The 25,145-nt window shown below is 35.1% G+C and overlaps 2 protein-coding genes across 2 annotated transcripts in view; one reads left to right on the top strand and one right to left on the bottom strand.

Moving 5' to 3' along the window:
- The window catches only part of LOC101204132 (NLR family CARD domain-containing protein 3), a 29,404-nt gene extending 14,677 nt beyond the window's left edge, over window positions 1–14,727 (bottom strand). The window contains exons 1-9 of the mRNA XM_004143722.3: window positions 14,516–14,727; window positions 14,141–14,432; window positions 13,748–13,942; window positions 13,384–13,442; window positions 13,063–13,200; window positions 9,609–9,683; window positions 9,428–9,511; window positions 9,267–9,328; window positions 7,037–7,106 (exon numbers count right to left, since the gene is read on the bottom strand). Of these exons, the coding sequence (XP_004143770.2) occupies window positions 7,037–7,106; window positions 9,267–9,328; window positions 9,428–9,511; window positions 9,609–9,683; window positions 13,063–13,200; window positions 13,384–13,442; window positions 13,748–13,942; window positions 14,141–14,432; window positions 14,516–14,563 (1,023 nt within the window). The 5' untranslated portion in view covers window positions 14,564–14,727. The remainder of the gene's footprint in view (window positions 1–7,036; window positions 7,107–9,266; window positions 9,329–9,427; window positions 9,512–9,608; window positions 9,684–13,062; window positions 13,201–13,383; window positions 13,443–13,747; window positions 13,943–14,140; window positions 14,433–14,515) is intronic.
- A 5,424-nt stretch (window positions 14,728–20,151) lies between these two features.
- On the top strand, window positions 20,152–23,243 carry LOC101216006 (transcription termination factor MTERF4, chloroplastic). The gene is made up of 2 exons (XM_004143770.3): window positions 20,152–20,395; window positions 21,495–23,243. Exon 2 carries the CDS (start codon window positions 21,526–21,528, stop codon window positions 23,098–23,100), a length of 1,575 nt encoding a protein of 524 aa, XP_004143818.1. The 5' UTR covers window positions 20,152–20,395; window positions 21,495–21,525; the 3' UTR covers window positions 23,101–23,243.
- Window positions 23,244–25,145: the final 1,902 nt, after the last annotated feature.

Raw genomic sequence — 25,145 nt, 5'->3', positions numbered from 1 at the left:
CAACGAGGAAAATGTGAAGGAAAGAGAAAACTGTAGAGGGGCTCTGCTTGATTTGATTGTGAAAGAGCAGAAGTTGTGGATTCAGAAGTCGAAGCTTCATTGGCTTAGGGAGGGGGAGGAAAACTCAAGCTTCTTTCACAGATGGGTTTCGGCTCGCAAAAGTAAGAGTATTATTTCCTCCTTGGTTAGTATTGATGGGAAGACTCTTGTCACAGAGAAGGAGATTGTGGATGAGATCCTTAGCTTCTTTTCAATGTTATATGGCACAAGGGTCTCCTCGCCGTTTATTTGTGACGGTCTTAATTGGAGAGGCCTTAGCTTACAGGATTCGAATTTACTTGAGGCTCCTTTTACCGAAAAAGAAATTAGAGAAGCTGTTTTTGATATGGGTTGTCTCAAGTCCCCTGGCCCTGATGGCATGACTGGAGAGTTTTATAAAAAATCATGGAACATTCTGAAGCCCGACCTCGTAAGGGTGTTCCAAGATTTTTTTAAAAACGGAGTTATTAATAGAAGATGTAACGAGACTTATATTTGCCTCATCCCCAAAAAGAAAGAGGCGGGCCGTGTCAGTGACTTCAGACCAATTAGCTTGATTACCTCCTTGTATAAAATTATCTCCAAGGTGCTTGCTTCAAGGCTTAAAAAAGTTCTTCCATCGATAATTAATGACTCTCAAATGGCTTTTGTGGAGGGAAGGCAAATCCTTGATGCTATCTTAACTGCTTCCGAGGCTGTTGACGAATGGTCTTTAAGAGGCAGAAAAGGCGTGCTTTTGAAGCTCGACCTGGAGAAAGCTTATGATAAGGTGGATTGGTCTTTTCTTGATATGATCATGAAACTTAAAGGCTTTGGTAAGAGATGGAGGAAATGGATTTGGGGATGCTTGTCGACAACTAATTTCTCCATAATTGTCAATGGGAGGCCTAGAGGGAAAATTATTGCTAAAAGGGGCATTCGTCAAGGTGATCCTCTTGCTCCTTTTCTTTTTACGATTGTGGGAGATGCTCTTAAGTTGCCTTATCCACTACTGTAATGAGAAAAGGAGTTTAAGAGGCTTTCATTTTGAGAACCTGACAGAAGATTTAACCCATCTTCAGTACGCAGACGACACGCTTCTTTTCTCTTCCTGGGAGGATGGAAATCTAGAGAACTGGTGGAAGGTGGTTAATATCTTCCTTATGGGAGCCGGTCTTTCCCTTAACAAAGCTAAAACATCCCTGATTGGCATTAACCTTAGCAATGATGACTTAGCTCCTTTTAGTGAATCTACGGGATGCTCGGTTGATAATCTTCCCTTTAAATATTTGGGCTTCTCTATTGGAAGGGGTCATAATAGAAAAGAGATGTGGAACAATCTTGAAGAGAGATTCAGACACAAATTTGATAGGTGGAGGAATGTATCCCTCTCCAAAGGGGGTAGACTAACTCTGGTGCAATCAGTTCTCAACAGCCTCCCTTGTTATCTCTTCTCCCTTGCTCAAGCTCCAGTTGGCATTATTAATAGATTGGAACAGATGATCAGGAAGTTTGTTTGGACAGGTGGATCTACGAATCCAATTGCTCATCTCGTCAACTGGGAATGCACTTCCGCCCCAACTTGTTACGGTGGTCTTGGGATTGGCTCTTTTAGGCAAAAGAATATTGCTCTTCTCACTAAGTGGTTTTGGAGGTTTAGCAAGGAAGAAACCTCTTTATGGAGGCGATTAATTGTGGCCATCTATGGTTTAGATGAGAATGGGTGGTCTACCAAAAATCCAAACAGGGGAAAATCTCATAGATTATGGGCTGGTATTTTAAAGCATAAGGAGATATTCTTCAATTTTTCTGCTTTTGTTTTGGGAGAAGGAACAAAAATCAAATTTTGGAAGGATAAATGGTGTGTCGCGGGAAACACTTGCAGAAAAATTCCCTAACTTTTTCTCTTTGGCGCTAAATAAGGAAGCTTATGTGGCTGATTGCTGGTGTACTGCTACTCATTCTTGGAATTTGGGCCTTAGAAGAAATATGCTCGACAACGAGATTGCCAATGCAGCCTCAGCTTTAGAAATTCTTCACTCGTGGGCCCCCACTGAAAGGAATGATAGTCTTAAATGGATTCCTAACATAAATGGCAACTTCACTACAAAATCTACTTTTCTTAACTTAACTAAGAGATCTCCCAACATTGCCGTTCCCTTGATTCGTCAGATTTGGAAGAATAAAATCCCGAAGAAGGTGAAGTTTTTCTTATGGTCGCTTGCTTACAGAAGCCTCAACACCCATGAGAAACTACAAAAAAAAATTCAGAACACTTTGCTTAGCCCCTCGATGTGTTGCCTATGCGCTAAAGATGAGGAAACGTTGGATCATTTATTTCTACATTGTCCCTTCACAAGAAAAGCTTGGTACACTCTGTTTGGTATTTTCGATTTGGAGCTTTGCCTTCCTAGCAAGATTGATAGATGGATGATTGAAGGTCTTAACTTTAGAGGTTACAGCCCTAAAGGAAACATCTTATGGAAATGCGCGACGCGTTCCCTTTTGTGGAGCATTTGGAAAGAAAGGAATAGCAGAATCTTTGACGATAGATTTAATTCTTTTGATTCTTTTTGGGCTGTGGTTCAACACACAGCCTCTTGGTGGAGTACGAATTACACCAAACACTTTTGTAATTATAGCCTTTCTATGATTTTCAACAATTGGAAGGCCATTATGTCTTAGTTCCTTAGCTTCTTCCGAGGAGGGCCCTCTCATCCCTCGCCCTTAGGCTGTTCTGTTTTGTTATATGAATATAATTGTCTCTTATCAAAAAAAAAAAAAAAAAATTGACGTATCAATGAATTTTATCATGTTTGTATATCTATGTCTGTTTTATCGATCAGGAAGAATAGTGCAATTAAAACCAAATACAACATATAACAAGGCAATTTGGCTTTGGACGAATCACCAAACACCGATTAGATCTAAAAATAGGAGAGAACAAACGATCATGCAAAGAGGACAAATATAGGGGAGACAAGCCCATGAAGAGAAGCTTCCACTAAAGGTTAGAATAGCAAATCAGCGACCCATGAAACAAAAACCATATGAAAATACTAACTCAACTAGGGCATTTGGAATTCCACAAGGCCTCATAAACAAACTTATTCATAAAAAGAGGTAGACAAGAGCTTGGAAAGGGAGCTAACAAAAAAATTTCAGAAGGATCCAATTTCCGACTTTCACAAATAGGTTGGTAAGCCACTCTATTACCCGATAAGAGCAGAAAAACAAGAAATTTTCAATCTGTCACGTTTGTCTAAAAAAGGCAATCCATGATAAGAGTTTTTATTTTATAGACTGTGCTTCGTTAATTCTCCTATAATAGCAACTCAAAAATCTACCTCAACCTCAAGGTAAACATTAACTTTAACTTTAGAAATGTGTGTCAGTTGAACAAATTGACAATATAGATATCCACAAATGTGAGAAAGGAACTTCATGCTTTTTTTAATGAAAAGAACTAGACTTTCATGAGGAAAAATTAAAGAAAGACATAGGCATACAAAAATAAAAGCCCACAAAAAAGAGTCAAACTACAAGAAGCTCCAGTCAAGAGAAATTAGACCAAGTGAATAGTTACGAAAGAGCCTAGAAGCAATGGCCTAATGAGAAACAAAGAATCTAACAAGGAACCAAATATCAATATAACAACTCTCATGTCCTCTAAAGATAACGTTCTCTTTTTTTTCAAACGAAACAAAAACTTCTTTATTAATAATAACTCTAAATACAAGAGATTTATACAAAGAGAGCAATAAAGAAGAAAAAGAAAGGGGAAACCTATAGGATCAGTAGGCGCACCCGGACATCTCAACTAGGTTGACACCTCCACAACGTTGTGTCTCTCTCCTCAAAATACCACAAATCCCATTTGTGAATGTTTCTCAAATCGTGAAAGTTTTAGATCTCAGACAAACTTAATTTTAATATAATAGCTGAAAAATGCTTTCTCCTCTCTTCTACCCTTCCACCCCAAACTTTCCATAACCGACTCTCCACCATGCCATGCCCAACGCCGGTCCACCACCTCCTCCCCTTTGCCCTATTTGATCTATCCACATTGATGAAAACTTTTCACCTTACAACCTGATGATCCTAGTAATAGCCAACTTGTGAAATTATCGAAGAAAGGGAAAACTTCATCACAATCCATTTGCAATTCTTGGAAAGCCCTCTCTTGGCTATCTTCCTCCTTTCATACATTACACTATGAACCCTGCAACTACAAGTTCGTCAAAAAATTCTTGGATAATGGAGCAACCCTCTTGGCTGGAAAAACTACACAACAAAAATGGATACTTTATTGAATTCACACTCCTACACCACTTGGAACGTCGGACAAAATTCTTTATTCCATCGGAGTAAACAAACAAGGATGGTTCTTCTTTTACTCCATTCTCTCTGATTATATGACTACCCCCTCCCCACCTCCATTTTCTTTATTAGGAAACAAGTTGCACTATCAATAATATTGAAAAATAGAGAGACAAAAGCTCAATGTACAAGAGGGTTATACAATGAGCAATGGGGGAGGATTAGCAGGTGCACTTGGATATCTTAACTAAGCCCCTCCCCACCTCCAATTAGAACCTACAACGCGGTGGCACAATCACAACCCAACAAGCCATCAAAAAATGAAGTGGTTAAGCCTATTCCCAACAGACTTGATCAAAGAATCTATGGTTATGATCCAACGCCAACAACTTCAAGACTCCTGGTTGGAAATATGTTACACTATACAATCTACCTTCTCATCTCGGTGCACAATCATCCCTTCCTTGACAAAAAGGCCCTCATCCATGTTTATGATACCACAGTTGCTCAATTCTTATACAGCCATAAGGAACGGGAATTGATTGGGAAATTCCACCTGTGATTCTTGGATGCATGTCTTATTTCTTCATATCTTTGCCAGCAAACTGCATCTCATGGAGGTTGGATTGATGTTTTTGACCTCCCACTAAACTTATTGAATGAGCAGATTTTCCGATTCATTGGTAACTGTTGTGGAGGATTTATTGGAAGCTCCAACCGAACTGATAGAGGATTAAATCAACAAGCTGCTAGGTTAAAGGTTAACACAAACAATCATGGTCTCATGCCCACTTGTCTTATTCTACCAAAGGAGCTTGTTGGATCAGATATTACAAATAATATTCGTGGGGTCAACGTTCCAACCACCACAAACCAATTAGAGACAATGGCGGCAAAAATCTAATGGAGCGGTGAAGGACTCTACAGAACCAGCATGAGATGCAGTTTTCTGAACTATTGAGTGATTCCAAATTAAGGATCTCATCCACCATGGCGTGTTTTACATTTTAAGGACTTCAAAAGATGTGGCTCATTGCATTGCTAAGTGGGCCTCAACCAATGTTGACAGTGGCAGGTGGGTGGGGTGGAGGTTGTTCTGGCCTGGCTTTGGCAGGTTTTAAAGGGTGATAGTTATTATGTAACCCATATGGGCTTTGTTTAGTTTTGGTTTTTGTTTTTTTGTTCAAAAGAAAAGTTTTAGAAATAGTAGAATATTAGTATGGGTTTTAGAAGGGACAAAATAGTAATTAGCTAGTAAGCTTGTTAGGGATTTTTGTTATAAATAGAAGGTGCGGGTTGAGTGGTATGGTGTGAAGAATTTCGTGAAGGATTTCCTAATTGGGGAATTTGAGAGAGGATTCTCAGCCCTTTTGAATGTGTTGAAGTCTAATGTAGTTTATATCTTATCTTTTCGTGTTCTTTGTTTGTTCTTGAGTGTTCTGATTAAGAGGTATCCTAGCAAAAACACAAGCCAGATAGGTAAACCAAATTTGCAACTTCAAAGATACAAACCCACTAATTCAACTTGAGATATTACAACATATACACACACGCCGATCCAACTTCTTCAGAAAACACAAACCCCTCAACTCTAAGAACCCTGTCAAGAAAGTTTTCCATCAACTTTGACAAAAGCATTATTAAGAATATCAAGCTTAAACATAAACTACTTTCCCTCTTTTACCACCATTCTCTACAACTCTATTGAAGCTTAAGATGGATCTATGTCTACTAACTACAATAGCCGATGAGAGGAGAAAACGGTAGCAGATAGGACAGTTCTAAGGCATGCAGCCAAAACTTTAGCAAGATCCTTATAAACACTAGTTGTTAGGTTGATGGGTTTGACTTTAGAGACTTTGATTGGATTAGAGCCCTTGGGTTCAACATATAAGACCGCTACGCTGTCTTGTGGGCACCAGAGCTGACATGCCCATTTAAGTTCCCCACTCCCTTTCGAAGAACACATTTAACAACAAAAGGCCCAAAAACCTTGTTAAGCCCTTAATCATTCCCCCATGAGAAAGTCTTCTTTAAGAAATGGGAAGTCAAGCAGATCACAGGAGATCTAAGGGATGCCATCTTGGTCATGAAGTTACAACAAGAGTGAGGAAAGCCGAATTTAGTCTTTATCTTCACATGAATAATTAAGTAACCCCAAAATTGATAATAAGATTTTTAACATCTTTAGTCTCTTCAGGTTTTCTCTTCATGTGGGGGGCAAGCAAAGTCACTTTGCTGATGCTGATATTTTGAAAAACTTTTTGAGCCTCTTCTGGTTTTTGGACTACTTTGGCATGACAACTTTGAGGCTGCCGGAGCATCTTCTTGCTAGTCTATAGATTCGAATGTTTTCCTTATGAGAGAGATGTTCTGTTATGCTTTATATTCAGATCTCTTCGTTTCGGTTCTGTTTAGCTTAAATTTTTTGGTTTGGATTTCGCTTTTTTAGCTTGTTCTTTGTGATTTTTTTTCTTTTTTGTCGTTTTCCCCTTTAGAATTGCCCAAGTTCATCTTTGTCTTAGTTTGTTTGGATAATTTTGTCCTTCTCTTTTTTTGCTCTTAGTATAATTCTCTTGTACTTTGAGCATTAGTCTCATTTATTATTATTAATAAAGAGGCTTGTCTCCGTTTCAAAAGAGGATAATAAGATTTTTAACACTGAAAGAACATTGTATATGAACAAGATAAGATGTACCCTCAGTGATTTGTTCCCTTCAAGTCCTTTAGCCAAAGCATTAGCTCCCAGGGCACCACCATAATTGCCACTAGAAAAAGAAAGTCATAAATTAGCTTCATAAGGGGAAAATGAAGGTGGACAAAGTGCTTAAAATATGTACATTAACGGCTGCAAAAGAAGGGATAGACTAGGGAATTTCATGAATACAATTAAACTTTGCATGCATGTGTTTGGAAACTTCTAAAAGAGTGTTGGGCCCAACTCAACCCCACCAACTTCAGTACTATTCACTATTAGAGTTTACACATTTATCAAGAAACCTTGTCTTTCTCTTGTTCTCTCCCTCCCTCTAACTCCAACTAAACAACTCTACACCCCAAACACAAGCTTCTCGACTCCAACTAAACAACTTCGCACCTAACTTGAACCTATTAACTTTTGACTTCGTAACTCAACTCAACACCCCCTTAATAATTTTACTCTACAGTGTATTTCAATAGCAAGTTAATAATTTGTTAGTTGTTTCGAATAATATCATTCATTCCTCTCAATGACAATCATAGTAATTATAAATTTTGTTTCTCATTTAAATAATTATTCACTTTCGATGAAGAAAACAAGATTGGAGCCTCAAGGATAATTATATTTATTAAGGAAAAAAGCATTTATTAAATAGAGATCCATGAATTATATTTATAGCAAAACATGAATTGTTTTTAAATATTGCAAAATGAACCAAAATATTTACCAACATAGAAAAATGTCACTATAGATGCTAATAAACACTAACATACTACTATCATCTATTATTGATAGATGCTAATAAAAACTTATAGATGTAAATCAATGTCCTATCACTAATATATTATCAAATTGATAGATGCTAATAAAAACTTATAGATGTAAATCAATGTCCTATCACCAATATATTATCAAATTTTGCAATATTTGTAAATATTTTTAGTAGTTTAGTCATTTAACACAATTTCCTATAAAATATTGTACATATGAATTATACGCTATTTGTATAATTCTCTTGTACATTGAGTTCTTATTATTAATAAAGAAGTTTATCTCCGTTTAAAAAAAATGAGAATATGTGTAGGTATTCGTTATTTAAAACATAAGTTACACATTGTACAAGTTAATTGAACATTTTATTTGATTTTATGCACATTAATTTAAATATTTAATAAATTAGTAATATTTTGAATTAATAACATGTTATAATTGAAAATTATTTATCAAGGAGTGAAATCATTTATTGAAGTAAATTAATTGTGTCAGTTTTTCTGCTTCATAAGACATAACATATTTACTATATATTAAAGATTTTAAAAGTTGAGAGTAGAATACTAAAATCCATCGTGTTTATTTAAAAAAATGAAACAGATAAACTAAGTGTTAAATGTATGAATTAAAAGGGAAAAAAAAAAAATCAATGCCATTTATTAGATAGTAAAAGTTGAAATATTTTGTACTTCTAGCTGTACTCGCATCTTGACCTTCATAAACAAATGATTTGAAATTGCAAGCAACGATAATCCAATATTCTTTTAAATACTACGCATTTAATTAGAACAAACAATTAGCAAATCTTATTAAATTAACTTCTGGATTTGATTTTTTACAAAATCAAGAGTTTTTTGCTCTCTATTTTTTGGCCCGAAGAGTCAAGTAAAAATTAAATTAATATTCTCATATGTTTAAATCTCAACACTTTATTATTGTCTATATTTCTTTACATAAATATTAGACTTCGTTAAAATCTCAATACAACTATTATAGGATTTATTCTTTCCGTAAACAACAATGCCAATTTAATAAAACTATCAATGTCTTCATTTTTTCTAAAAAATATCAATATTAAAGTTAATAGCCATATTAAAAACAAATATGAAAATAGGAAGTTATATATAATAAATTAAATATATATTTGTAGGGGTATTTTCAATTTATAGCATATTGATCTAAAATATTTACAAGTTATAGCAAAATATCAAATTCTATCGATAATACACTGATAGACATAGATAGAAGCATTGACTACATCCACTATCAATGTCTACTAGAGTCTATCATTATAGAATCTAAAATTTTGCTATAGTTTGTAAATATTTTTAGCAATTTTGTCATCTACGATAATTTACTATTTGTAGCTTCCTTCTTTCTTTTTCCTTTTCCTTTTCCTTTTTTTTCTAGGAAGATATAAGTATAAATATAGGAAATGAAGGTAACGAGTCCTCACGTAAGATGTATGTTCCGTATGGTGTTGTTTTCAAGAAGTGCTCCGCCAAGACTTGTAAATCCCTACCTCCATTGTCCAAAAAGAACAAAAGGAATCACTGTTACTATCTATATTGACTAACTTCTTGAAGAAAATAAACATTTTCAAATTCAGTAACTTACAGAATAATCAATCATATTATTGTTAAGCTCAATTATGCGCAAGCTTGAATTATTCTTCAGCATCTCGGAAACAGCTTTTGCACCCTGGAAAGAACTTGATAGTCAGATCAAATTTAAAAATCAAGGGAGATGCATATGAATATGTCCAATGGTTGAGCTTTAATCAAATTAGTCAACTAACCTCATCTCCCACGTCAGTACTGTTTAGCCGAAGCGTCTCAATGCTAGAATTATTCACTAGCAAATCACACAGAGTCTGGAAACAAATTTAATTGCAATACTTAAGCTAGCTGCATGAAGTACTCGCAATAATTTCATGGGAAAAGCCAACATTTATGCTCACACGAACAGGATAAAATGAATAAATAAACAACTGATCTATAAACAAGATCAGCGAATATACTTCAGTACTGCGACAGGACACCCATTGAACTGTAGTGCATTACATTCCCCCACATTCTAGTCAATCAATAAGTTCTAGATTCAGAAAACATTGGTAAACAAAAAATGTAGGAGTTTTGTTTTGGTTATTTGTCCTCTACTTACAGCTTTGATTGAGCTTGATAAAAAAATTGTCTTGGATCTACATCTTGGATCATAATATTGTTGTTCAACATGTTTGAGGTTTGTTTGGCCCTACTCCCTTGAACAATTTATTTTATTCCTCGATTGTTTCATTTTTTCTTTTTAAAACTTGAGGACGAGTTTTCTTTTTGAAGGGATAGAATCATGTAGGAAGAATGGGGCTAATAGGTATTATTTTATTTTTTTGAAAAAGAGACAAGCTTCTGGATTAATATAGCAACTCAAAGTACAAAAGAATTATACCATGAGAATAATAGAGAAGCCTAAAAGAGTCAACATATCCGTGTGGATTATGCTTCAACTCAAAGTACAAAAGAATTATACCATGAGAATAATAGAGAAGCCTAAAAGAGTCAACATATCCGTGTGGATTATGCTTCAAGGGAATTTAAATTGTGCCTCTTCACTGCAAAAAAAGCTTCCCTCTCACTGTCTATCTCCTCATATCTGCCATCCGTGTTGTATGAATCAAGAAGACCTTCAGCACCTATTTTTCGAGTATCCTTGTGCAGTGAATTGTTGGTGCAGGCTGCTGCAAATTTTTAACTTCAGACGTTTTTTTATGGCAGCTTTAGCGGTAATTTGCTCCAAATTCTCTCTGGACCAGATTTTAAGAAATCTCATCAACATTATGGTGATGCAGTCGAGGCCTTATTAGTAAAAATATGGTTTGAAAGAAATCAACATGTTTCCACAATACGGCTTCAGTATGGTCCAATCGATTTGAGTATGCTCATTTAAATGCTTCATCATGGTGCACCATGGTCAAAGAAATCCAGGATTACTCCACACAAGACATTCATCTCAACTAGCAAGCTTTTATTGTTTAGTCATTTTCAACCCAGCTAATGATCGTTAAGTAAGGAGCCTGTTTTTGCCCGGTTTAGATTTCTTTTAGTCAAATAGGCTGCGGAAAGGTCTTATGTTTTGGACCACTTTTACTAGCTCAATGTCATTTCACTTCTCTATTTTCGGATATGATGAGGATGCTAAGGTGGTGTCAACCTAGTTGAGATGCCCGGGTGCATCTACTAATCCCTAGTTCTTTAACTGCTTGTTGTACAACCCTCTTGTAATTTGAGCTCTGCCTCGCTTTTATAATAAGATATGTTTCCTTTAAAAAAAGTAATAATAATAGAGAAGCCTAAAAAAGAGAGAGACGAGAGAGAGGACCAAGAGGCGCACCCAAACTTCTCAAATAAGTTGACACTCTCTTAGCGTCATCATCATATCCCAAGATCAAAAATTCCAAGAGAACAAAACTAAACCGAATTATCCGGGAGCAAACAGCCACATGATAAACAAATGCAGAAAACAAGCTAAAAAGAAGAGTACAAGTGAGAAAAATACAGAAGACCCCAAACATATAATCTCCTATATTTAACAAAACTGAATAGGAGTTCCTCTAATTAAAAAGAGAGAGGCCACATAGATGCAAAGTCTTGAGCTGCTAGAAGTGCAGGAAGATCAGTCCCCACTAATTGTTTAATATTTTATGAAGCACATTAACATTAAGATTTACAATCTTGATTCTTGGACGATTACTCCTTGTGGCTACTTATACTACATCTGAAATCTACCCCAATTTTCATGGTAAACCAATAACTTTAAAACATATGATCCAAGTTTTCCACCACCCTCTTGCATGATGAGCACTACAAGGGCAAGAAACTAGATACAAAGGTTTCTTCACAAGTCCATGGTACTGACCATCCTTTCACTGTGGCAGACCATCACAAGGTTTATCTCGGCACTGAATTTTTCGCCCTTCACCTATGTGACCTAAGGATACTCTCCTCGGGTCAACTTTCACCTTCTCCAGAATGGTCCTTATGTATTTGCGAAAAAACTTCTTACCATTTGTCACTTTGGTTATGACTCTCACGCCAAGCCATTAACAGGATCCATGCATCTCGTTTGAATAACCACCCACACTCCAGGCAACTACCCACTAACCACTGCCTTAGGTAACTACCCGCATTCTAATTAAGTACTAGCTCACCCTACTTTGGATTAACTACCCATGATCTTAGATAACTACCCACTTTGACTAAACCACCCATTTGTGCACCCCAAATGATCATCTAACCAATCACGTCAGTTGTCGCTGAAGAACACCTCTCCTACATACACCATGTGCATGTCGTGTATGTCGTCCATCCTTTGGTGTGAACCCACAACACCCGTGTGTTTGGTTGGCAATGTGCACAAACAATGTCGCTCACCGCAATCATCACAACTACTCGTCTGACGTACATGCATATTGAACATGTTGCAAGCTTCCATGCACTAGTGTCTTGCAAGACTATTGTGTTGCATGCCTCACTCTTCACTTGCGTGTTGCCCATACACACGCCCCGACACTGTTGTTGCAAGGTTCCCATCAACTATGATAGTCTCAATAAATGATTAAGAAGTCATGGGTTCAATACATGGTGGCTACCTACCTAGAAATTAATTTCCTACAAGTTTTCTTGCCACCCAAATATTGTAGAGTCAGCCAGGTTGCTCCATGAGATTCATCTGGATGTGCATAAGCTGGCCTAAACACTCACGGATATAAGAAAAAAATGCTCCTATCAACTGTCCTAGTGCTCAAGAACTAAGGTTCTAACACTAACCAAGGAAAGTATTTAATATTGCTTGGTCTTCCACATTTTGACACCGGAAAAAAAGGAAAAAATGACCTAAATTAGCAAGATGGGCCATAGATGAGCAAGCAAGGATACACAAGAAAAGGAACATTTACCACACAATACAAGAAGAAAGGGCCATCTCCCAACCTAATTCATCTATAGAAAAGTGTTCCAAATTACATCACGTTTCAACAAATCAACTATCACAACTTTGACAACAATTTTTTTATGATGCAACTTTGATAAAAATTGAATGCACACAATGTGAGAACTTTCACGATTAATTGAATCTCAATTCAGATTTACCATTCTTCGCATCAAAAACATATCAAGAAAAGAACAAAGAAAATTTCCCAAACCATTAAATTATATAATTGAAATGCTTATCGAGTATTAATGATATAATAAGACAACCTTAACTCCATCGTCTCCAATTGGGTTTCCAGAAAGATCAAGGGTCTTTAAAATAATATTTGATTGAAGGACACCATCAAAGGCTTTTATCCCTTCAGCTGTTATTCCATTTGCAGAAAAATTAACTTCCTCAACTGTCTGTCACAGTAAAATATTTCAATTAAATACCAAGTATACAACTACCAACTCTTCGTGTCAAAATGTTGCAGAGAGAGAAAATTAGCGAAAGAAAATAGCAACAGTTCATGCCAACGATGCTCATTAGCTATAAATTATAATCCAAGACATCATAGAACCAAAAGAAAAAATCAGTAGAAGAACCTGATTGTATCCTAAACTCTCGGCAAGAAAAAAGAGTCCTTCATCTCCAAAGTTGCGTGCTGTTAATAGATAAGATCAAATATCATGTACTTCACAATTGGCAAGCAAATAATGTTTAAAACTTGAACAAATTAAGCATAAAAAGTTTTATTCACCTTTGAGCATACTCAAAAAAAAGAAACATTAAACCCATGGGAAATGATAAATACATCTAAACTCCAATAATCAGATTATGAAAACCTAATCGAACAAACTAATATTGTTCTCAAAGATTGAACAACTATGCCATAATGCTGCAGCATTTGATAACTAAGCGACATTGAAATTAATAACCCTGTCTTCATTAACTCTTTGAGTAGCTTACCTGTCATGTCAACACTTCTAAAAGTTCGGAGCTCTTTTGCAAAGTCATTAAGCTTCAATTTGGCTTCTCTGTCAACCTTGGCAGCAAGATCCGGAAACAAATTTATACCAGCACCAAACGACCATTTGTTTTTCACGGATGAAGACGACTTATCTGACTTCTGAACCATGAGTCTCTCCACCAATTTCCATAAAACTGTGAACTGAAAACTCAAATTAGTACCTCCGAGCCAAAATATAAATGGCAACAGCAGAAGTTACAAATTATGCTCCACTCCAAATTAGTACATTTAAAACTTGTAAAACAACAATTTGTAGTTCAATAAGAAAAACGTTTCGTCCTAAGCAATTCATTTCTAGTAACAAAAGAAAAAAAAAAAGTGCAAAACCGTACCGAACGTAAACACAACCAAAACACCGGCAGGCAAAACAGTAGAGGCAAGCTGCTTGACCGGGGCAACCAACGATGAGCTCTGAGTTTGAGAGTCTCTGTAAACTCTTCGAGAAGTTGCAGCCCGCCTGGAACCGCTGTCGGACCTCAACGTAGCCTTCAGCACCAAGTTTCTCAATCTGAAACCTCTTGTCCTATGCGTAACCGAGAGGAACGCACCATTGGCATGGTAGTTCAAGCCAGAAGCGCCGAAGCCCACACGTGGGGACCCTAGCGAATGAAGCCGGAGGAAAATCTAACAAAGAAGAGTTGAAATTGGGAGGTAGAAGAAGTGGATTGATTGAGGCAAGAATCAGAGAAGAAAGTAATGGAGTTTACCTTAGGATGAGAGCAAAAAGAGATAGTAGAGGTGGAAGTGGAAGCCATAGGTGTTTGTGTATAAATGGATTCGATGCTCAGGGAGGAGGAGGTATACGAAGCCGTAAACTATGGGGGAGAGAGTGAAGTGGAACTTGCTTTGCCTGCCTTTTCCAGCCGATTGATCCACACCAGAGTATTGCAGGTTCTTCCCCGAGTTTTCCCGATTATTTCGTAAAAGAAAAAAAAAAAAAAAAAATACAACCATAGGATTAAGTTAAAAAATAAATGTATTTTTTAAGGGGAAAATATGACTAGACATCAAAATTGTCACGTGGTGCTGATTGGACTTAAAAACTTGTCCACCTCCGTTTTTGTTTTTAAACTAAATCAAATTTAATAAAATAAAACTGATTAAACACACAAAAATGCTTCGATCAGCCTCCTCCTCGTTGTTGAGAAACTCACCGACTATGGCGGCTTAATATGGGGTGATTTTTTCCTTCAACGTGGGTCATGCTTCTTTCTCAATTCCTTCATCGGAGTGGATATTCCCAACCATTAAGTATTGGAATCCACCTTGCTTTCTTCCTCGTGATCCTTCTGCCTCTGTGTACTTCTTTGAAGAGGTCTTTCTTGCTATAAATATATAATTCATTCACTTGGACTGGGTTGGGTAAAAGGGAAACTATCAAAGAGTTCCTTCTGTGATTCAAGAACATTCCTTCATCACATGGCTTCTTTTTTTTCAAACTTAAAAGACTGATGGTTTATATCTCATTTTCTAAAGAGCATGAAATTGACAACGAATGAGGGCTATTTCTTCATTGATAATTTTATTTACCCAATTTCCTTCGTAGTTTCTCTTAGTTTTTTTTCACTTTATCAATGCATGAATTAATGTTTTTGTAGCTCTCCAATTTATGGTCAAACTTTATCGCTTTAATTTTAGTTTTCACAAATGTTTATGTTTAGTAATTTTTTCGATTACAGATGTAGCTAGCTTATTTGATTGAGTCGTTTCCTTCCTCTAGAGATGTTTCCTTCCTCTAGAGATGTTTGGTACCAAAGTGTGGAAGATAGGCCAACTTCGCCTATTCTAGAATTAGATATGCAAGATGAGATTGATGGAGAAGTTGAGTCGATTTACGGGTCAGAGGATCTCCTAAATAATCCATATAATTTGGATGGGAGGAGGTAATTAATAAACCTCTAGGGGTCCTTTGGAGAAAGGGTTGGGTTATGGAATGATTACTATTATGATAAAACTAGTGTTATGATAGTACGCGTTTGGAGAAATGATTATGATAGGTAGTGTTATGATAGTATATGTTGGGAAGGATTATGTAGGCAGTGTTATGATAGTATGCATTTGGGGGAAGGATTATGTAGGTAGTGTTACGATAATATGTGTTTGGGAGAAGAATTATGTAGGTAGTGTTAGGATAGTATGCGTTTGGGGGAAGGATTATGATAGGTAGTGTTATGGTTTTTTTTTCTTTTGTTTAAATTCACAAATCCAATATACAAATTTTGATCTATTTAATTTACCAAATTGTCTTAGTTTTCGTAAAACAATTTGCCTTAATTTTTTTAACTATGACGTTCATTTTTAACATTTTTTAACTAATCGTTATGCTTAATTCTTGTGTTTTTTTTTCAGCGATACGCTACCTGCAAACATGTAAATCAATGCAAATAAGAAAATATGAATTACCTTAAACATAAATCAATTAATATGACAAATCGTTAAGCCGACAGTTTGATCCAAGAGAATTCTAAAATAACAGCAAATACAATAACATAATGAAGCATAAAAAATACAAGACAAGTGGTGGAATTGGACAAACAATCAAGTGTCATCTCGTAAAATGACCATGCAGTAGCCCATCTTAAGCTCTCATAGTACCTCCAAAAATGCTTTCATGATGGCCAAATTGCACATCAGTATCCACATGTTGAGGGATTCCCTACAACTATCTAACGACTTCCACGCAGGTTGTGCTTTTCATCCTACAGTGATAACTTCGGGCACTCTACAATGACCTTCAATTAATCATTCGCATATTCCATGGCATCGCAAATGATGTCTACATTTTCCACTTTCTTGTCTCTCCACTTCCACTTTGATATGCTTGAACCTGTCATACACTCGCTTGATTGACCAAGTCGTGTGTCCATTATGTCCTCAGGGGACATGTTAAGTTCCTAGTTGTACATCGTAGGGATCTCCATATTGTTTCCATCTTCAGGTGGAAATTCCTCGTAACCGCCCGACCCATTCGAATCGACATAGGCAAAAGTCTCTACATGTGCTCCCGTGCAAATCTTTTCCAAACACATACGACAATTCGTCGTAATAGGGAAGCAACTTGTTTAGGAGGCCCCTCGTTGCAAGATGGCTCTATGAAAAAATTTCAAAAGAATTGTCTGTTTTTTATTCCATTACAAGCGAATAACGGTTCACAATTAATTATTTTCCTACCTTGATCCAACTGTTGAACAATTCCTTCTCAGCAATTATGCACTTAACATTATCGTTCCATCCAAACCCATTGAATGATGGGTCACGCATTTCTGTTATTGCCTGGAATGTTCTCTTCAGTGTTTTGATTCGACAGTCAGTAAAAGTGGCCGCTTGGACATTACATCCTAGTAGCTTTTTCGTCATCATTCTCACTAGTTGTGCCAAGTAACCGGGTCTGGACGTGTTGTTGTTTGACTTTCACCCATTGACAAAGACCAACTCCACCAAGCATTCCACGACGATGGAATCCTCCTCTCTCTCATCCATAAATGTTTTGGGTTCCATGACAAACTTGTCATACTGACAAACAATGCAAGGAATATGTCGGTTAAGCGAATAAGTTACAGAATAAGTAAACACATGAAACAAAATATGTTGTTCGTGATGACAAGGGTGAGTGTTTCATTCATTATGTGAATACACACATACATTAAACAGGTAACAAGATTAACCATATTTAATAAATTAAAGTAATAGGTACTACTGCTACACTATGGTTACTATTGATTACACAACTCCAACTAGCTAAACATATCTTCAACTAGATCATCCTTCCATTGGCTCCATTTGTTTGAGGTCTCAATGTAGTTCATATCGTCACATGTAGTTGTTGTGTCCGTTTAGTCACCCTCATCAATATCCTCTATTACATCGATGTTTTTCATCTCTCTGTTTATGAGGTTATGTAGTAGGCAATATGCCAATATCGTGTGACATTAAACTTGGACGAGGTAGTAGGACTTTCCCTTGAAGGATTGTCCATCAATCCTTCAAGAGAGAAACAACTCTTTCAATACATTTTGTGTGGACGAATGTTTCATGGTGAAAACTCTTTCACTGTTGTTGGCATATTTCTTGCTCCACGCCACTTATGTAGGTGGTATCTCTATCCTCTGTAAAGAACTAGGTGTTAGGGTATCCAATGTCGCATAGGTAAAAATACCCTATTATGATATTGAACTTGTTACATGCCGTAATTTATGAAGTTTTAAGTATTGAGCAATAGAGTATGTGTATGAAGTTACCCTTTGGAACCTTCAGTCCATTCGGTCATGAAATAGCATCTCGAAGGATGCGCGAGTCGGCTACAGATCCTTCCCAACCAGCTAAGATGAATATGAAATCTCCTTTCCTTTCACTTATTCCAAGGACGTTTGTGGCAACTTTGCCCTTCTACATTCTATACATGGTTGATCAATTGTCATCACGTTCACCTTTATGTACATGATGTCTAACGCACCAAGGCAATTTTGCAATGTGCAAGAAACAACGAATTAGCACACCGCAATTGGGTTTATTTCAATTATTGACAATATAAGAAACTCGAACCTCGAAACACTGCCATTGTAGATCTATGCATGTAAGGTGCACATATGTGCTTATCGTGACTCTCTGTATAGCATGTTTCAAGTCTAGGCGATGAGTCATGGATCATGATCATAGCATGTAAGGTGCTCACTATGTGCCTCCTCATCGAGTAATACACAAGTCCTCGTTGAATACATGTTTTTTTAGTATCTAATAAAACCTAAAAGAAGGAGATTCAAATAATTGCAAAAATACCATTGAGAATTCAAATTGTTATTAAAAATATATATTGAAATTCAAATTCAATTTTAAAAAATATATATTAAAATTTATACTCAAATTGTTATTAAAATTTAAATTCAAATTGTTATTAAAAATATATATTATGTATTATTTAATAAATTTGAAAATCTTATATGTATATTTGCCATTGTAGAGAGGTTGTTGCAATATTGTCTAGCAACAAAATAGCAAATTTAGTTAAGATTTACAAAATTGGAATGGTGTTTGCAAAATACATTGTTTTTGTGCTATTTCCAATATCATCTCATTTTTTGAGCTATTCAAATACACTATATTTGAAATATATAGATTATCTTATACCCAGACGAATGATATTATATCTTAATTGTTAAATTTTTTACCTTTTCATGTTTCTCAAATCTGTTGTGTATAACATCATTCATACTTATATATACTATGTTTGGAATTGAAAATCTTAATTCTATTAGTTATTATAAAGTTTGGTTAGTTAAACGATGATGATTATGATTCAATGATACTCTTTAGGAAATCATTATTTCCCTTTATGGAAGGCAAACTTTTCTAGTTAAATGCATCATAATTATAGGGGAAAATAACAAATGAAATTTTATGGAAGGATCCTTAAATGAACCATTCTATGGAAGTTTTAATTTCAATTTATTATTATGTTAAATGAACCATTTAATGGAACGATCGTTAAACGCATAATTATAAGAAAAATACAATCTTAATATGAAGTTGGTATTATATCAAATGCAAATTTTTAGAGAATTATACAATTTTAAATTCAAATTTTGAAGAATTTTCAACTAAACTTTTAAAATAAAATAATAAAATAAATATTTATTACTATATATATAATCCAAAAACAATGAAGGATAAATATAAAAAATTGTGTATTTGTATGATATAATAAAATGTTACTAACAATTAACTAAACCTTAAGAAACATATAGTGAATAGATTATATTATCAATCATTATATGAAAAATTATATATTTTTATGATATAATAAAATGTTACTAAGAATTAATCAAAACTTATGAAACGTACCTGCATTTTATGGATAGAAAAAATAGTATGAATTAAATAGTTATTCTTACATATATTAATAAAAATAACTTGTTTATAATTTGATTTAAAGCTTACAAATCCGAAATCTAGTAGATATTGGTTAAATGAAATCAATCTTAAAAATAAATATTTATTTAATATTTTTATAAAACGGCATGATATGCAAATACACTATATTCGTAATTCCATCATTTTACTCGACATATATTCATAATTCCATCATTTCAGTAGGCACAAATACACTTTATCCTATGAAAGTGAGTTTGTGTAGACGAAAGGTTAAAATCGGTTGAAAAATTGTTAAAAAATATCTACTTCCACCAATTTTATTAAAAAATTAAAATATTTTTAGAATAGGCCAGGGCATATTCTATTATTTTGCGATTCGCTATATTTCTGCTGCTCGATCCAACCAAATTACCTAATAAACTAAGCCCAGTCCATAGAACAACCCTCAGCCCAATTTAAAAATAGAAAACTAAAATTAGTTGGAAAATCCTAAAACTTCTCCCTCTCCCTCTCCCTCTCCCTCTCGCCTACTCACGCCTCACGTCTCCCTCTCCAGTCACTCCTCCTCTCGACGCCGGCCGCCGCAACAATTACTCACACTACGCCTCCCTCTCAGTCATTTCTCCTCTCGACGCCGGCTGCTGCAACATTTTAGTTTTCAATTTGTCAGTCACAACCACGACTTCGGATCTCACTTCTCTTTGACGCAATTTCTTGAGGTGAACTTTATGCTTTTTACGGTTCATATGTAGTTGCTGCTTTTAGTTGGTGAAAGAAGGAAAACAAGATAAATGGATTTTTAGTAGTTTTCTAACTTATGCACCAAAATAATTTGGAACCGAATCGTACATAAAAGTAATGAAAAAACAAATATGAGGATAGAATCGAGTTGCACGTTTAGTTTGTGGAAGGACATAGCCACAGCTTTTTTCCCCCTTCTTTTTCTCCTGGGAGAACGGTAGTTTAGAAGTGTGAAGAGGGGAGAAGGTGCTTTTTTGGCGTGATAAGTGGATTGCTGATTGATCCCTCAAACACATAATTTCGGATGCGTTTAAAATTTTGATTGTCAAAGACAGTATAAGAGTTATGGAAAGACAGAGTATAATTTGGAGCCTTGTATACCTCACAAAGGGATAATAATTTGGAAGCTGGATAAGTCTAGCTTGTTTTCAGTTAAGTCTGCTTTGGTTGCTATCTTAGAGAAGATGGGTGCTTGAAGATATGTTCTTTCGCATCTGGGATGGTGCCATTCAAAAGAGTAAAATTTTTCCGGTCGACCATTGCCTTAAAATTAACTCTATGGTTCAAGGGAGATTTTTCCGGTCCCCCCCCCCCCCCCCCAAATATTTGTATCGTGTGTTGTAAAAGTGAGGAGTCTCTCACTATTGCTAGTACACTGTTAGTTTGCTGAAAGGGGGTGTGAAGTTCTCCGGAACACTGGAAATTTTTTTTCACTTTTTATTTATTTTTACCCTGTCTGTAGTTACAAACTTACAAGAAAATAATCTCATAAAGAAACTTACAAGAAAATAAGAGTTGAAATTAATTACAAGAAAATAAAAATGATTAATTGTAAAATAAAAATCTCCTGATTGTTTTTGTTAACCATTCAAATTAATTGAGAGTGGATATGAACTATAAAAGAAATGCACTGGAAGGCAACTTAAATCGGTTTTCTAGTGAATATTAGATTAATGGCATACACATATCTTGTAATAGGCTAGAGCAAAGTCATCTTGTACAATATTCCTAAAAATATATCGTGTTCTTTGAGATGCTTTATGAAAAAAATTATAACATGTATGCAACTTTTGTCAGGTGAACAATTAGTGTAAAGCTTCAAGGGGCAATGATCAGAGGCCATGCCGGTGTTGCGAAACCTAATTTTTCCTTAATGTTGTTTGAGATGTCTACTCTTGAATGTCACAACTTCAAATTCACTGCCACACGAACATTTCAAATGCCTTATAATCATGAGAAAAGGAAGGGTTTGATTACACAGCTACAATATTCTCATGGTGATAGGAGAACAGTCTTCAAATCTCTGCATTCAACTATTTCATCAAAGTCTTACAGCTCTAAAGTGGATAGAAAAGAAGGTAGTATTGGTTCATCATTATATAGTCGCCCTAGTTTAGTCGAGATGAAGAATGTGAGGCTTGAAAACCGTTCAAAGGTTTATGAGTTCTTGCGTGGAATTGGTGTTGTTCCTGATGAACTTGATGGACTGGAGCTTCCTGTAACAGTTGATGTTATGAAGGAACGTGTCGATTTTCTTCTCAAATTGGGACTTACAATTGAAGATATAAATAACTACCCTCTTATCCTTGGCTGCAGTGTTAAGAAAAATATGATACCGGTACTTGATTACCTTGGTAAATTAGGCGTTAGGAAATCTACTTTCACTGAGTTCTTAAAAAGGTATCCGCAAGTACTCCATTCCAGCGTTGTTGTCGACCTTGCTCCAGTTATCAAGTATCTTCAAGGCATGGATATTAAGCCAAATGATATCCCTCGTGTTCTCGAGAGATATCCAGAAGTATTGGGGTTTAAGCTTGAGGGAACCATGAGTACTTCGGTGGCGTATTTGGTAGGCATTGGAGTTACAAGAAGAGAAATTGGAGGGGTTTTAACCAAATACCCTGAGATTTTGGGAATGCGGGTTGCTCGAGTAATCAAGCCTTTTGTCGAGTATCTTGAAGGTTTGGGCATTCCAAGGTTAGCAGTGGCTAGGTTAATAGAGAAACGACCACACATTCTGGGGTTTGGATTGGAAAAAAAAGTCAAGCCCAATATTCAATTGCTATTGGAGTTCAAAGTAAGAGAAGCGTACCTTCCTTCTATAGTAGCACAATATGCTGAGATAATAGGAATAGACCTAGAAGCTAATCTTCAAACTCAGAGAAATTTGCTAAAGTCATTAATTGAATTGGACAATGATAACTTCGGCACTATCATCGAAAAGATGCCACAAGTCGTTAGCCTCAGCCGTTCAGCTGTGATAAACCATGTAGATTTCCTAAAAACTTGTGGTTTTTCCTTGCTTCAAGTAAAGAACATGGTTATAGGATGTCCCCAATTGCTTGCTTTGAATATTGACATAATGAAACACAGCTTTGAGTTCTTCCAAATGGAAATGGGAAGGCCTTTAGAAGACTTAGCCACTTTTCCTGCATTCTTTACTTATGGTTTAGAATCCACAATAAAGCCCAGACATAGGAAAGTTGTACAGAAGGGAATTAGTTGTTCACTTTCATGGCTTCTCAATTGTGCTGATGAAAAGTTTATGGAAAGGATGAGTTATGATACCATAGATATGGAGGAGATGGAAACTACGCCAACATTCGATATGAATTCTCTTATACAACCTCGAAATGATGAATCGGATTCTGAGTATGAAGAGGATAGTGAGGAGGAGTCTTGACAGGCTATTTTGTGTTGGTTTCCTTGGCTCTAGGGTAGTGGCTGTCATCATTAGAGCATGTAACACCTTGTGAAAGGCAGTAACTTCTGTTTTGTTCAACCATATTAAATTTGTGTATAGTTTCTTGTCTCTTTTACTTTTCACTTTTGCTTCATGCATCCCTCTCTATAACAATACTTTTGTATGCTAATTAAAATATCTATAAAATTCAGTTTTTTAGAAATTTAAACGTAGTCATTTAACAAAACTCGAAATTAAAATACAACAAATGAAGAATTTATATTCTTCATATCATTTGTAATGGATAAACTTTCATGTCTGAGCTGCAAAAAAATGGGTTATGTACGGTATAAATGAAGGCACCTCCAAGCACTGGAACCAAGGATGAAAGTATCGTTAAAGGTATAAATATCAATAACTCAAATTTACAAATATTATGACTTTCGTTAGTAGCCTTTTGCTAATTGTCTTTGACGGCCTATTTATTGGGTCAGATTATCTTTCAATATGTTTAGAGAGTTAATTTACCGTCGTAACTTTAAGCATACAAATCAATAATAAAAAGGAAAATATGATCGATAATTGAATACTATTGGGGAATTGTCAAAAATAGGCCAAAAATTGGGTAGAAAAAGAGTTTTAAGATTGATCGTAAAAAAGTTAAGATTTAGAACAAATTTGAGGTGAAATGACGAAAATACTCTTATTTAATTTTACTTCATATTTGCTCTTCTCTTCCAACCTCTCTCTCTTCAATGTATAGTAAGTAAAGTAAAAAAGAAAAGAAAAACTCAGTTGCACTTCTTCTCCTTTCTCAAAAGTTTGTCAACTTTCCGCTTTAGTCCGTTGTCGTTCATCATCTACTCCGACGAATATCTCACGCACTGTGGTTTGTTTTATTTTATTTTTTTAATCTGAATCGTGTTGTGTTATATGTATATATTTGCATCTTAAATGTATAAATCAAATATAATTTTTAATTGTTTCAAGTTGATTTATGGTTGTTTTAGAGATGTTTCAAATGATGTTAGCAAGTTATTGTTATTGTTATTTTATCTCTCAAACATCTCGCAGACATCTCGCAAACATCTTGTAGACATCTCGCATGTTCTTAAATTCAAATGTTTGTTCTGAAATGAATTGATTTAGGGTGACTTTTAACATTTGAATTTCATTTCATTTCATATTAAACATTTGAATTTAAGAACATGCGAGATATCTGCGAAATGAACTACACTAGAGTAAAGATGTGAAGTAAAATTAAATACTCGTCATTTCACCCCAAATTTGTCCTAAATCTCAACTTTTTTACAGTCAATCCTAAAACTCTTTTTCTACCCCATTTTTTGCCTATTTTTGGCAATTCCCCAAGCTTTTTTAGTTTATTTAATTTTTGGATTAAATATTTTGTATGAAAATTAAAAAAGAAAAAGTTAAAAGGCAAATATTTTCTACTTTTTTTTATTATTTATTCTATGAAAATTCAATAATAAAAAAGCATCTATATTTGCTTTTGGTATGGTTCACATTTTTATTTATTTGACAAAAATCTAACTAAATTATCATTCATTTTGACCTAATATTGCAAATATAAATTTATATTTTGCATCTTAACTACTCTTTGGCATTTATAATATCATTGTTCCACACCTCAATTTTTTTATTGTTGTCAAAAATAAACCTAATCCAAAATGAATTAGCAAATTAGGGAATAAATGTAATCATTGTTTTTGGGAGTTTGAGTTCGACCGTGATTATTGTTGAATAATTTTCACTTAGACATGGACATTTTGCTATTTTAGCAATTTAAATTTAAAATTTTCTTTTATCAAAAGTAAACCTCTTGTTTTAATGTTTTTCTGGTCATCCCTTTTAAATACAACTAATGACAAATGAATATAACAATTAAGAAATTCGTAGATATATAACAACATTTTAAACTAATTGCTGCAGTTATTTTAAATCACATATGTCATTCGCTTATAAGGCATAAGAGTCTATTGACGATATAAATCTATCACAAATATATTTTGCTACATTTACAA

This window comes from Cucumis sativus, chromosome 5, assembly GCF_000004075.3.
Source record: "Cucumis sativus cultivar 9930 chromosome 5, Cucumber_9930_V3, whole genome shotgun sequence".
In the NCBI taxonomy this organism is placed as follows: domain Eukaryota; kingdom Viridiplantae; phylum Streptophyta; class Magnoliopsida; order Cucurbitales; family Cucurbitaceae; genus Cucumis; species Cucumis sativus.
The sequence above is the reverse complement of the archived record's forward strand: the minus strand, read 5'-3'. Positions and strand labels throughout refer to the sequence as shown.

What these genes read in the sequence shown, in the direction of transcription:
- LOC101216006 (XM_004143770.3), top strand. Translation starts at nt 21,526, where the DNA reads ATGATCAGAGGCCATGCCGGTGTTGCGAAACCTAATTTTTCCTTAATG.